Source organism: Leucopleurus acutus, assembly GCF_964270905.1.
Source record: "Leucopleurus acutus genome assembly, chromosome: 11".
Taxonomy (NCBI): Eukaryota; Metazoa; Chordata; class Mammalia; order Artiodactyla; family Delphinidae; genus Leucopleurus; species Leucopleurus acutus.
In genome coordinates this window covers 43674212-43686459 of record NC_139152.1, presented here as the reverse complement: position 1 = coordinate 43686459, position 12248 = coordinate 43674212, and the positions used below count along the sequence as shown (strand labels likewise).

The following is a 12248-nucleotide window of genomic DNA, read 5'->3' as shown; positions in this document are numbered from 1 at the left end:
AATTGGAAAAAATATGATGTGGAATGGAACAAGATTGGCAAAGTGTTGATAATCATTGAGGCTAGGTTATGGGAAATAGGAGTTCATTAAACTGCTTTCTCTACTCCTGTATATATCTGTAAATTTCCAAATTAAAACTTTTGTTTAAAAAATAGAGAAGAGCCCTGGAAGGGAATAAAACAAAATAAAAAGAAGGATATTGAAAGAGACAGCTACTACAGGGTTATTATTTACCCTTGTTTGAGTTCTTCAGGTGTCAGTTCTGGCCTTAATATTAGTCAAGTATTATTGGGCAACCCCAATTCAGTGGAGTTATCTGAAAAGAGATAGCTTTCTGAAGTGGAAAATAAGGCTTGGGGTCTCCAATGCCTTTCTTTCCACCCTCCAAATGATGGGTGGGCATTAGGAACAACGTGAGATAGAAATAAAAAGAAGTCTGTCATTTGGCAAAGGCAAGGGGCAGAGCAAATACTGACAGAGAGCAAAGGAGGTAGGAAAATGTTAGGACACTCAGAAAAAAGCAAACCAAGGAGCAGGCTTACTGTGAGGCCTGGGCTGAAGGTCAGATTAACCTCAAGATTTTGCAGTTGGGTCATTTACACCCCAGGGGCTCTAAGAGCTGGGGTGAAAGTGAGTGGCTATCTGTGAAATCATCTCTAATAATGGGCGCAAAACAAAGATCAAATTAAAAGTTGATAAAATAATACAACATAACTCTACTAACAATAACATGGCTTCTGCTGGGACTGGCCAACAGTTGCAGCCAGCTTTGAAAAAGATGCATCCAATAGCAACACTTGATAATTTTATGAATCAATAAATTCTTCTCAGAAGTGGAACCAAATTAGTCAAGTGAGTGAACTTGCCTACAGCTACAAAACAACCTGAAACAGGGAAATGATTCCGAAAAGACAGCAAACTGAAGACTCATCCTATGACTTAACAGTCCCCAAAGCTACAGTGTCAATTTGGATTTTTTTTTTTTTTTTTTTTTTTGGTACGCGGTCCTCACTGTTGTGGCCTCTCCCGTTGCAGAGCACAGGCTCCGGGCACGCAGACTCAGCGGCCATGGCTCACGGGCCTAGCCGATCCACGGCACGTGGGATCTTCCCGGACCGGGGCACGAACCCATGTCCCCTGCATCGGCAGGCGGACTCTCAACCACTGCGACACCAGGGAAGCCCTGGATTTTATTAATAGACCTAATGGGTTTCCTATCCTTTCCCATTTTCAATTACTTGTGTGGAAATCTTACTATACTTAGTTCCTAGTAAGAAAAGAATGGCAGAATCCCAGATCCTCTCATGGACATTGGGCCTAAGACAAAAACATGTGAGAACCACCATCTTTAGAGTCTTATACTGATGCACAAAACACGGCGCACCAACCTAGTGCTCTCGGGAGCCAGGCAAGTAATGTAACTGGCCTAATGAAAGGCAACAGGGGGACTTCCCTGGTGGCGCAGTGGTGCTAGAGTTTCCAGCTTGAAATCTGAAACTTTATTGAAAATGTCTGATAATTAACACACAGAGTGGTCCCTCAAAAAAAAAAAAAAAGTCCATGGCCAGATATAGCTGTAAGCATCCAATTTTTCAACCTCTGGCAAAGATATATGTACCAAAACACTCCCCACAGCAGTTAAATGTATAGCAAAGTTGAAAACATTCTAATATTCCAGCAATAAAAGATTGGTTGAATGAAATGCTGTTAAAACAATGTTATCCACACACACACACATACACATACTGATATGGAATCAACTCCGAAATAGATAATTAAATGGGAAACTGTTAGGTCCAAAAGAGGGCCTGTACTATGCTCCCATTTGATATAAAGTCGGGGTAGGGGCAATAGGAACAATGTAAGGTAGAAATAGAAAGGGAGGGGATATTTAACTATGTTCAGAATAGCTCTGGAAGTTTACAAAAGAATTTGGTAGTTGTGGTTGCCTTTGGGGAGGAAGCTGGAAATCTGGGATGAGAAGAGAACCTTACTTTTCACCGAGCATCCTATTAAAAATGTTACAATTTTCCCCCAAGTACATGTATTACTTTTAGCTTTCAAAAAGTTAATAGACTTTTGAGAAACAATAGCAAAACAGCAAGGTGTTGTGCATGTGACTTAGAAAAGCCAGGAAGGGGAATTGGGCTGTCCATGGTTAAAACTGGGGAAGGAGGTCAGTGAATTTTCTCCCTAATTTCTTTGTTTCTCTTTGTGTTTTCCCCCTTGAGCCACTTCTCATTATCTCTCCTTAATTTGTGGTTTGCTTGTCAACATCTGTTTCTCTTTCACCTCACAATCTCCCTGTGCCCACATCTCCCTCTCCTCCTCGAAAAGCAAGAGCTGATGAGTAAATAAAAACGGAGTATGATTGGGAAAAAAAACATTAGAATGGCCCCCAAATCCAGGACACTGGAAAACAGGCCTTGGTCTTGGATATCCTAATAAAATTAGAAGCTAGCTCTAATATATTTATTTTAAGCATTTATTTCATATAACTCACCCTAGGGACAAGTGGTAGATGCAATCCAGCCAACTAAAAACACTCCTTCCCTGTTCAAGCCCCACACTCAATCCCTAAGCCCTGTGGGTTCCACCTCAGTAAAATCTCTCAAGTCCACTCCTTCCTCTAGACCCATCTAGAGCCTCATTTCCTGCTTTCAGGCTCCCATATGGTATCTCAGGCTCAGGAATTCTTGAACTTTCATCCCACGCCTTTTTACAACTCTGTGCCTCTGCAAAACTGCTTCTTCTGCCTGAAATCCACTGGGTTAAAAGCATAGACACAGGAGCCACACTGCCCGAGTTCGAATCCTGACTTAAGTTTTCTTCTTCCACAAAATGGAAGCAGAGTACCTACCTCACAGAGTTGCTGGGAAGATTAACACAAGTTATAAATGTACAGCACTTAGTGCCTGGCACATGATAAATGCTTGGTGTTAGCTGATGTTATTTATCAACTAGGAACCTCCTATGCATCCTGAGGCCCAGCCAGGACCTCACTCATTTCCCACTGGCACTGTCACTCCTTCCTTTGCTCCCCCACTGCTTGATCCCTGTCTCTGTTGTGGTCCCTTTTACTGTATTGTAATAACCTATTCACATATCTATCTGCTCCCTTAGCTCTTGCAGGCCATGAAGAGCAGGGACTGTCTTATTCATCTTTGTACCTCAACACCCGGAACACAGTATTTCCTAAATAATACTTTTCCAGGGAATTAATCTAGCTCCATTGGGATACCTGTGATTCCCAAACATGCTATGGAGCTTTAGACCCTGTACCTAAGCACATGCCTTTCCCAGTCCTTCTCTGCCATCCACTTGGTAGATCCATTCTTTCATTTTTTTGTGTACTCATGTTTCTCCACTCACGGCCCTAAAGGTCAAACGTCACTTTCCCTGTGAAGTCATCTTTGACTCCTCCTTCACTTCCCAATTATTTCTAGGTTTATATCTCTCTGGCATTTTATAGCATCTGTACTAATTAGTTCTCTTAGATGTCTTTTTTCTCTACTCAACAGATCTTTGAGAACCCGATGTGTAATACCATGTATGGCACTTGGTAAATCAGTGGCTCTCAGTTCTAGCTATACATCAGAATCACCCACAGTGTTTTAAAAATCCTGATTTGCTGGGCCCCATCCTTATCAAGAGTCTTTCAGGCAAAGCCCTAAATCACTCTCTGATAGCTGATGGGCAGCCAGGGTTGAGAACCTTGGTAGCAGATATGAAAACTTATGCTAAAGACCTATATCCATTCATCAAATGGAAGACAGTAAAGATTCATTCCACTAAGCCTGAACCAATTCTGAAGGATCCTCCCACTAGAGACATATAAGGACAGTATGCTGTCTTCCTGATGACGCTCTGGTTCCTTACCATGAAACTGATGCACTTTAAAGGGTCCGTGGAAGGCGAAAGTAGTAGAATGTGCTAGACCCAACCACGGTAATGGCACAGGTGAACAGAGACCAGGAGAAACAGCTTTATTTGGACTGAGAGTTGGAGAGTGAGAGGAGGACCTGAGATAGCATCCTGAGCTAAGGAGTAGAGATCAGTTTCCAAAATGGCAGTCAGAGCTCATCAGCCAAATGGACTCCACTTCCCAGCAGCCTTGTAGTGAGTGCAATCAATAAAACGCCTGCTGGGAAATGTTTATTTGCCACTAAATCATCCAAGCATGCCACAATTACAAGAAAGGTACAGGTTGCTTTTTCCTTTCCATAATTAAATTTCCACAGCAGCTCCCCAATCATGAGTATTACAAAAGAAAGTAAAGAAATCACATTTTACAGATCTTAGACTTGTCTGCAGCATTTAGCTCAAATCTCACCATTTTCAAAAAATAGTTCTCCTGCAAAATTCACCAGCTAAAAGTTCTATCCAAGCAGTGGGAAGACGGCCTTTGCTAGCCCATGGCAATTCTTTCCCATTTTCCCTAGCCAGTTAGGGTTGAACAGCAGAGTGAGGCTTAGATTGCAGGGGTGGCGGGGGGAGGGACACAAGGGCTAATTTCCCCCAGTACAAGATGGCATCTGAAGCTTGATGGGAGAGCAGAACTGGAGAGACTTGAGGGAAGGGTCCAGGCCCTGTGTTCAGTCAGAGTCACTGCTGGAAGAGGAGGAGGAGGAGGAATGCTGCAAGGGGAAAGGGGAAAGGAGATACCATCAGACCCAGATGAACTCTGATCACTCCATGGGACATTCTTTGGTGCCCTACACCTCCACCCAAGTACCCTTTGCTTTCTAAGAAGGTCAGGAGTCTTGAACCAGACTGTCCCTTAAACAGCAAAAACAAGGATTTCCTTCAGCAGTGAGCATACAGGAATGGATGAAACCATCCTAAATCACTGCACAGAAGTTACTGCATTTGGAGCAAATTTCCAATTTTCTTTACCTAAGCCAATGCCTAAGCAAGGAATAAATTACAGGCACAAGCATAGTACAGTGCAGGGAAACAGCTGCTACCTTATAATAATGATTAGCTGCATGGACATTCCTAGTGGCTATGAGTCTAAGAAAAGTGAGTAGAAACAGCAGCTGTGTGTGCATCTGTCTCTACTTCTTCCTAAGTCCCAACTGGGAGAAAGTGAGGAAGGCGGGAGAGAAAGCTGGGAGAGTCCTAGTCAAGGTTCTTTACATGCATACTCCCATCAATAACTGTCATAAAAAACATTTTTTAGTCTCTCCATTCAATCTCACCTTTCCTTCTCTTCAGACTTCTACCAAAAATCCAGAACTAGGATTAGCACCCAAAGCCATAAGGCAAATACATACTAGGCAGAAAAATGTAAATTAAGGCCTCCTCAAGATCGAGGTTGGTTCAACACTTCCAGAATTGTCCTGAGAGCTACTTTTACCCTTGCTAATTAACACTCCTCTGGAATGCTACAAGGGGAAAAGGGAAAGGAGATAGCATCAGACCCAGATGAACTCTGATCACTCCATGGGACATTCTTTGGTGCCCTACATCTCCACCCAAGTGCCCTTTGCTTTCTAAGAAGGTCAGGAGTCTTGAACCAGACTGTCCCTTAAACAGCAAAAGCAAGGATTTCCTTCAGCAGTGAGCATACAGGATACTTAGCCTTGGGGCTGAGCATGAAACTCAGGGTTTTATTTGAGGCTGAGAGTCACTGACTGCTCTTGTCCTGTTTCCCTGCCAGACAGTAGGACAATAAGGCCCACGTAATTACCACAACACCCTGAGAATACTGAAGGAGAGAAAGAAACTCCAGGAACTAGGGCCAGATTATTATCTGTTAATTATTATATAAGATTTTGCTTTGTCAAAGGACTGACTCTATTGCTTGACATTTGACCACCTCAGTGGGTGTGTCCAACCTGCTAAAACAAACATGGGGTGGGGAGGGGTGGAATTCCGGGAAGAGAAAGGCAAATTAGAAAGGCTTTTGATTCTGATATCCATTCTAAGCCTCAGCCTAGCCCCTCCCAGATAGAAGACCTAATTAGCCTAATAATTCTTCTCAAGATTATCAAGATTATCTGATTCTTCCCAGTGGGAATCCTTTACACAATCGCTGCCCCATGTCCTCAGACTTCGAATCCTCCTTCCTTGCCCACCCACTGCCTCTCTAGTCCCTCTGAGGGGGCACCCCTTACTAGCCAGGATCCAGAGGGCACTGACCTTGCCATGTTTGTGGTGTTTCTGCTTCTTTTTATGAGCTTTTCTCATTTTCTTTTGCATCTTCTTGTCAATCACCATTCCTGGTCCTACCATGCCAGGAGCCAATGGATTCACAGGACACATGCCAGGGGCAGGTGGTGGGTACGGAGGGGGGTAGGGACCTGAGGGTTGGCATCCTGGATACCCCGGTTGTGGCACAGGGTGACAGGGCCCACCAGGGGGAAAGGCTGGATTCCCCTGGGGTGCTCCTGGGGGAGTGGGAAAGGGGCCTGGAGGAAAGGGAGGGGTGGCAGGTGGTGGATGGGCAGGATTGCAACCTCCAGGGTACCCGACGTTAGGGGGGTGTGGATATGGCCCTGGCTGCCCTGGTGGAAGAAGCAAAGAATCAATTAAGATTAGAACTGCCCAGAACCTCTGACAACAAACAACAACAAAAAGAAGAGGATTTCGTTTCTCACTCAATAAAGGCAAACGGAAAGGTGAGGAAAGAAAATGGAGGGTAGGGGAGACAAACTTACGTAAGAGAGATAAAAGGTAACGTCCCTGGCAGGGCGGGGGAGAAAGGGAGGCAGTGAACTCTAGGGAAGGATGAGAACATCAGTCAGCTATGGACTGAGGACTTTGCTTTTGCGGGTTCGGGGAGAGGTGGAGGAGAAACTGACACAGAAACCTTCTGTTGTGGCCCTTCTGAAAAGTGGTTGGAGCAAGAAAGGAGATCCCCCAAACACCTACCGGCATTGGGATTCCACATGTTCAGCTATTTCTTCCAGCCTGAGGAGAAACAAATGAAGGCAAGAAGCTGACGGCCCAGAAATGGGCAGGGGTTTTAGAGACCAAGCTCAACTCCAACGCCTCCCGCTCCGCAACAGCCTCTCAGAGAACTACCAAGACCTCCACAGAAGAAATGTTTCTTTCCACCCGTTCCTTCGCCCCCAACACCTATTCTATTCCTAGTTCCCTAACCACAGGAACCTTGCTCCCAGGGCCCCTCCACCTTCCACTAGCTCTGGCCGCGGCTGGAGGTTTCTAAGTCCTCCGGAGAGGGGCAGACTCCGCGAATCTCGCTATCCCCATCACTCAGAGACCGAGTCCGGAAGACTTTAGCCACCTATAAGCTGCGAAAGGATCTTAAACAACTTAACCGCTCCCGGGGAAGAGTGACGGGGGACAGGACCCCCACCCCAGGCTAAGAAAAGGACCTGCCTTGAGGCGAAAGGAGGTAGGCGGCTCAGGAAAGATTCTCAAACACTTACATGGCTAGACATACCCCCTCCCACATTAAAAAAGGCAAATAGAGATCCTGGCTCCCAGCTCCGAAGGGACCCCCTCACCCAGGAATGGAAGAAGGAGGAAACTGAGGAATCCAGGCGTCCAGTCACCTCTACACCACTGCTTGGGCGGACTCCTCCTTTCAGCCTCCACTCTCACTTCCTGGTCACCCTCCCACCTTAAGCTTCAGCATCCGCCTCTGCTACCGCCTGATTGGTACTATGTGGTCATTCAGCATTACGATTGGAGAACATAGTCGTCAATCACTCTAGGCTCGAAGGCAGCATTTGCGGTAGGGGCGGAGCCAGGCGCTTTAGGACGCGGCAGTACAGAGGAGCGGGCGGGCCGGAAATTCCTGGGGGCGGGGCTAGGAGAAACCGGCTAGGAGAGAGCGGGGCCAGTTTCTGGGCGAAGTCCTTGAGTGCCTTGGGGAAACTCAACCCTTGACCTCTGAGCCTTTAGTCCAGTGGGTGCCACACCTTGTAATGTGAATATACTGTGATAAGCGGTATACAGACATATATATATATATATATATATATATATATATATATATATATATGGATGGAGCGCTTAAGGAAGGGCGGAGAGCTGCTAAATCTCACCCCAAGCCTCAATATTGCGGCCTCCCTCTTAGTCCCCACAGGAAATAAGAAAACATTCTTGGGGAAAATACAGAGATTTCTAATCTCTCCTAGGATTCTCTATCTCAATTGCATAGCTCCGCCATCTGTCAAATTGCATAAACCAGAAACCAAGAAGTCATCCTGATGGCTCTCTCTTTCCTTCACCTTTCCCCCGCATCTCCTTCCAACTTCAGGAAGGGTCGTTTTGTTTCCCAAATAAATCTAGAATCACTACACTTCTCTCCATCGTCTCTGCTCCCAGCCTACCATCATCTCTCAACTGGATTGCAGCAATGGCCTCTATTTTTTTTAATAACACAATTAACAAGCTTGATTTAATGAATATATATAGAACCATACACCCAAAATTTAAAAGTACTTATCCTTCTTAAGCATACATAAAACATTTTAAAAAATTGGTCTCAACTAATATAATTCAAATTTCAGAGAATTGTGTATTATATACTGTATTCTTTGACCACAACATAAAATATAAATACAAATGAAACCGAGCAGGACCCTGTGGGGCCCTCACGGGTACAAAAACCTTTCCGTGTCCCCTTTTCTAGTTTGTAGGAAAAAGGGTTTAGCCTCCTAGACCTTCCCTGAATTCCAAAGGGCAGATTCAAACAGTTGCTAATTAGGGAAGGGAGGGAATGCAGAAACAAAGGATGAACAGTCAAAAAACAATAGTGCATCAATAAAGCAGGGTCCTGGTTTCTCCTGAAGGTGAGACAGGCTGGGACCTGGGACCCTTTGCTGCAGTGCTGCAGTTTTTGCACCTGGACACACCTCTCCTCGAGCAACAAAATACAGAGAGACTGTACGGGACTAAAAATAATGTGCATGCACAGTTGGGGCAAATTCTGGACAAAAGATACAAAAGAGACCAAAAACCCAACTGCCGCTTTTGAAGAGCCTGCAGCAAATGCAGGGTACTGCGCATGCCCCCTGCACACACCACCACCTAAGGGGTGGGCAAAACACCTAAGCCACCACTCCAACCCGACCCCTGGACACACCCCTACCCTCACCCCACATAAGGAACAAGCTCACCACCCACCCCTCAGGGAGCGAGCCAGAGAGGGAACCTGTTGTACATTCTTGCTCCCCCCTGCTGTAGCAGGGGCCCCAGTAAAGCCTTGCCTGAATTTCTTGTCTGACCTCTGATCAATTTCTATTGATTAGGGAGGCCAAGAACCCTCATCTGTAACAAAGGGATATACATAACAATATATTTTTGAGTTATTCTGTGAAAACTAAGACCCCCACCCAGTTGGAGGATGGTAAATTCCAGCTGAGCACAAGATTCCTGGAATACCATCTCAGTTACCTCACCACCAACCAATTAGAAGAAAGTCACATGTCCTGCAGGCCTCGCTCCAAACTTTGCCTATAAAAACTCCTCCCCGAAAAACATAAAAAAATTTGGGTCTTTTGAGCACAAACCACTGGTTCTCCTTGCTCAGTCCTGCAATAAATCTTTCTCTGCTCCAAGCTCCGATGTTCTGGTTTGGCCTCACTGTGCGTCGGGCACAGGAGCTTGTGTGCATTCAGCAACACAAACATACGTTTGGAAGTTAAAAAAAAAGTCTTGCAAATAACTTTGGGTCAAAGTATAATACATGATGGAAATTAAATACTTTGAACTCAACCATAATGAAAACATTACATCCCAAATTTGTGAGCTACAAAAAATTTGAAGATAAATTTTATACTGAGTTTGTCATCTTGAACTAAAATTTTTGATAGATTTTTAATTTTTTTAGATATTTATTTATTTATTTGGTTGCGCTGGGTCTTAGTTGCAGCGCATGGGATCTTCGTTGTAGCATGTGGGATCTTTAGTTGCGGCATGTGAACTCTTAGCTGCAGCATGTAGACTCTTAGTTGAGATATGTGGGATCTAGTTTCCTGACCAGGGAATGAACCCAGGCCCTCTGCATTGAGAGCACAAAGTCAACCACTGGACCACCAGGGAAGTCCAAATTTATTTATTTTTTTTTTTGCTGTACGCGGGTCTATCACTGCTGTGGCCTCTCCTGTTGCGGAGCACCGGCCCCGGACGCGCAGGCTCAGCGGCCATGGCTCACGGGCCCAGACAGTCCGCGGCATGTGGGATCTTCCCGGACCGGGGCACAAACCCGTGTCCTCTGCAACAGCAGGCAGACTCTCAACCATTGTGCCACTAGGGAAGCCTGGAAGTCCCAATTTTTAATTTTTAATTAAAATTTTTTTGTTATATATATTTTATTGAAATACAGTTGACATACAATATTATGTTTTACATAACCATAGTACATATTGATATATTTTTATATCAGGTTTGTGCTAAATATTTGAGATGAATTGGGACTGGCACTTTTTTTGTTTTTGTTTTTAACGCAATTTATATCTGAGTTACTTCTTCCTTGCAAGATCATTGAGTTTGAAAGAAACTATTGATGTGTCTATATGGGCATGATGCCTCTTAGAATTTAAATATTTAAAACTATTTCTTTTTTAAAGCAGCTTTATTGAAATATAGTTCATATACCATACAATTCACTCATTTAAAGGGTACAGTTCAATAGTTTTTAGCATATTCTGAGCTTGTGCAACCATTGCCATTATTTAATTTTAGAACATTTTTTGTCCCCCTTAAAATAATTCCACACCCCATTAGTAGTGAATCCTCATTCCCCTCCCTACCTCTCCCCCATTCCGCCCAAGCCCTTAGCAACCACTAATCAATTTATAAATTCTCCTGTTTTATACAAACGGAAAATTGTACAACATGTGGCCTATCGTGACTGGCTTCTTTCACTTTGCGTAATATTTCAGGGTTCATCCATGTTGTAGTATGAATCAGTAGTTCATTCTTTTTTATGAAGGAAATACTGAATAATATGCCACTGTTTGGATATACCACATTTAGTTTATCCATTCATCAGCTGATGGACATTTGAATTGTTTTTACGTTTTGCCTATTATATATATCACTGCTATGAACATTCATGTACAAATTCGTGCATCCATATGTGTTTTTTATTATCAGCATAGAAATGTATTTGAATTCAAAATTATATGGTTATATTTAGAATAATGTAATAATTATCTAAAACACATCATCCTTGGCTCTGAAATAGTTCTAAAGATGTCATTCTTTTTTTTTTTTATGTCATTTTTTTGAAGTCAAAAAACATGTAGTAAGAATGTACAAGGAGGACTGCCCTGGTGGCACAGTGGTTAAGAATCCACTGGCCAATGCTAGGGGACACGGTGTCGAGCCCTGGTCTGGGAAGATCCCACATGCAGCAGAGCAACTAAGCCCGCGCACCACAACTACTGAGCCTGCGCTCTAGAGCCTGCGAGCCACAACTACAGAGCCCACAAGCCACAACTACTGAAGCCTGTGCGCCTAGAGCCCGTGCTCCGCAACAACAGAAGCCACCTCAATGAGAAGCCTGGGTGCCGCAATGAAGAGTAGCTCCCACTCACTGCAACTAGAGAAAGCCCATGCAGCAATGAAAAACCAACACAGCCAAAAATAAATAAATAAATAAAATTACTAAAAAAAAAAAAAAAAGAATGTACAAGGAAACAAAAATATAAAAAACAAGTTCGCTGAGTATTGGGAGTTGTTACAAGAGAGACACACCAAGATAAATGTAACAGAGTCCAAATTATATACCATGCAGCAAGGCGTTCTCTTGCTTTATCAACTCCTAGAAAATAAATTAGTAACCTCAGTAATGCAAGAATACCACCACTTGGTTAAAAGGACAAACTTTCTGAGGGACACAGGTAGTAATTCACTATACTTCCCCTTTCTATAAGTCCTTTCTTCACACCAGTTTATTTTTGTTCCCCTAAAATATGTTTTATCCTTTTTAAAAAAATGTGGTTTTATTTGTAAGTTGGAGTAAATAATATCCTGATTGAAATACGCAACTATTTAGTTAAAGATGCTCAGGGATCAAATTTTTGAAAAAGGTCAGTCAGCTAGTTAGCAGGGACCATCAGTAGCTAACAGAAAAAAAAATTTCAGATATTATATGTTTGCTAAATGGATTAAAAAAAAAAAAGGTCTTCCCTGGTGGCACAGTGGTCGAGAGTCCGCCTGCCGATGCAGGGGACACGGCTTCGTGCCCCGGTCCGGGAGGATCCCACATGCCGTGGAGCGGCTGGGCCCGTGAGCCATGGCCGCTGGGCCTGCGCGTCTGGAGC

At 43.9% G+C, this 12248-nt stretch overlaps 1 protein-coding gene across 2 annotated transcripts; it reads right to left on the bottom strand.

The window, feature by feature from the left end:
- Positions 1-3971: 3971 nt before the first annotated feature.
- PRR13 (proline rich 13) lies at positions 3972-7572 on the bottom strand. 2 transcript variants are annotated; one of them, XM_082850588.1, is made up of 4 exons: positions 7476-7572; positions 6877-6915; positions 6145-6509; positions 3972-4637 (listed from the first exon to the last, which is right to left on the bottom strand). In XM_082850588.1, the coding sequence occupies exons 2-4, from the start codon at positions 6893-6895 to the stop codon at positions 4596-4598; spliced, it is 426 nt and encodes a 141-aa protein (XP_082706714.1). In that variant the 5' UTR covers positions 6896-6915; positions 7476-7572; the 3' UTR covers positions 3972-4595. The 2 variants fall into 2 exon arrangements, with proteins under 2 accessions (XP_082706714.1, XP_082706715.1); XM_082850589.1 differs by having other exon boundaries at positions 7398-7539.
- Positions 7573-12248: the final 4676 nt, after the last annotated feature.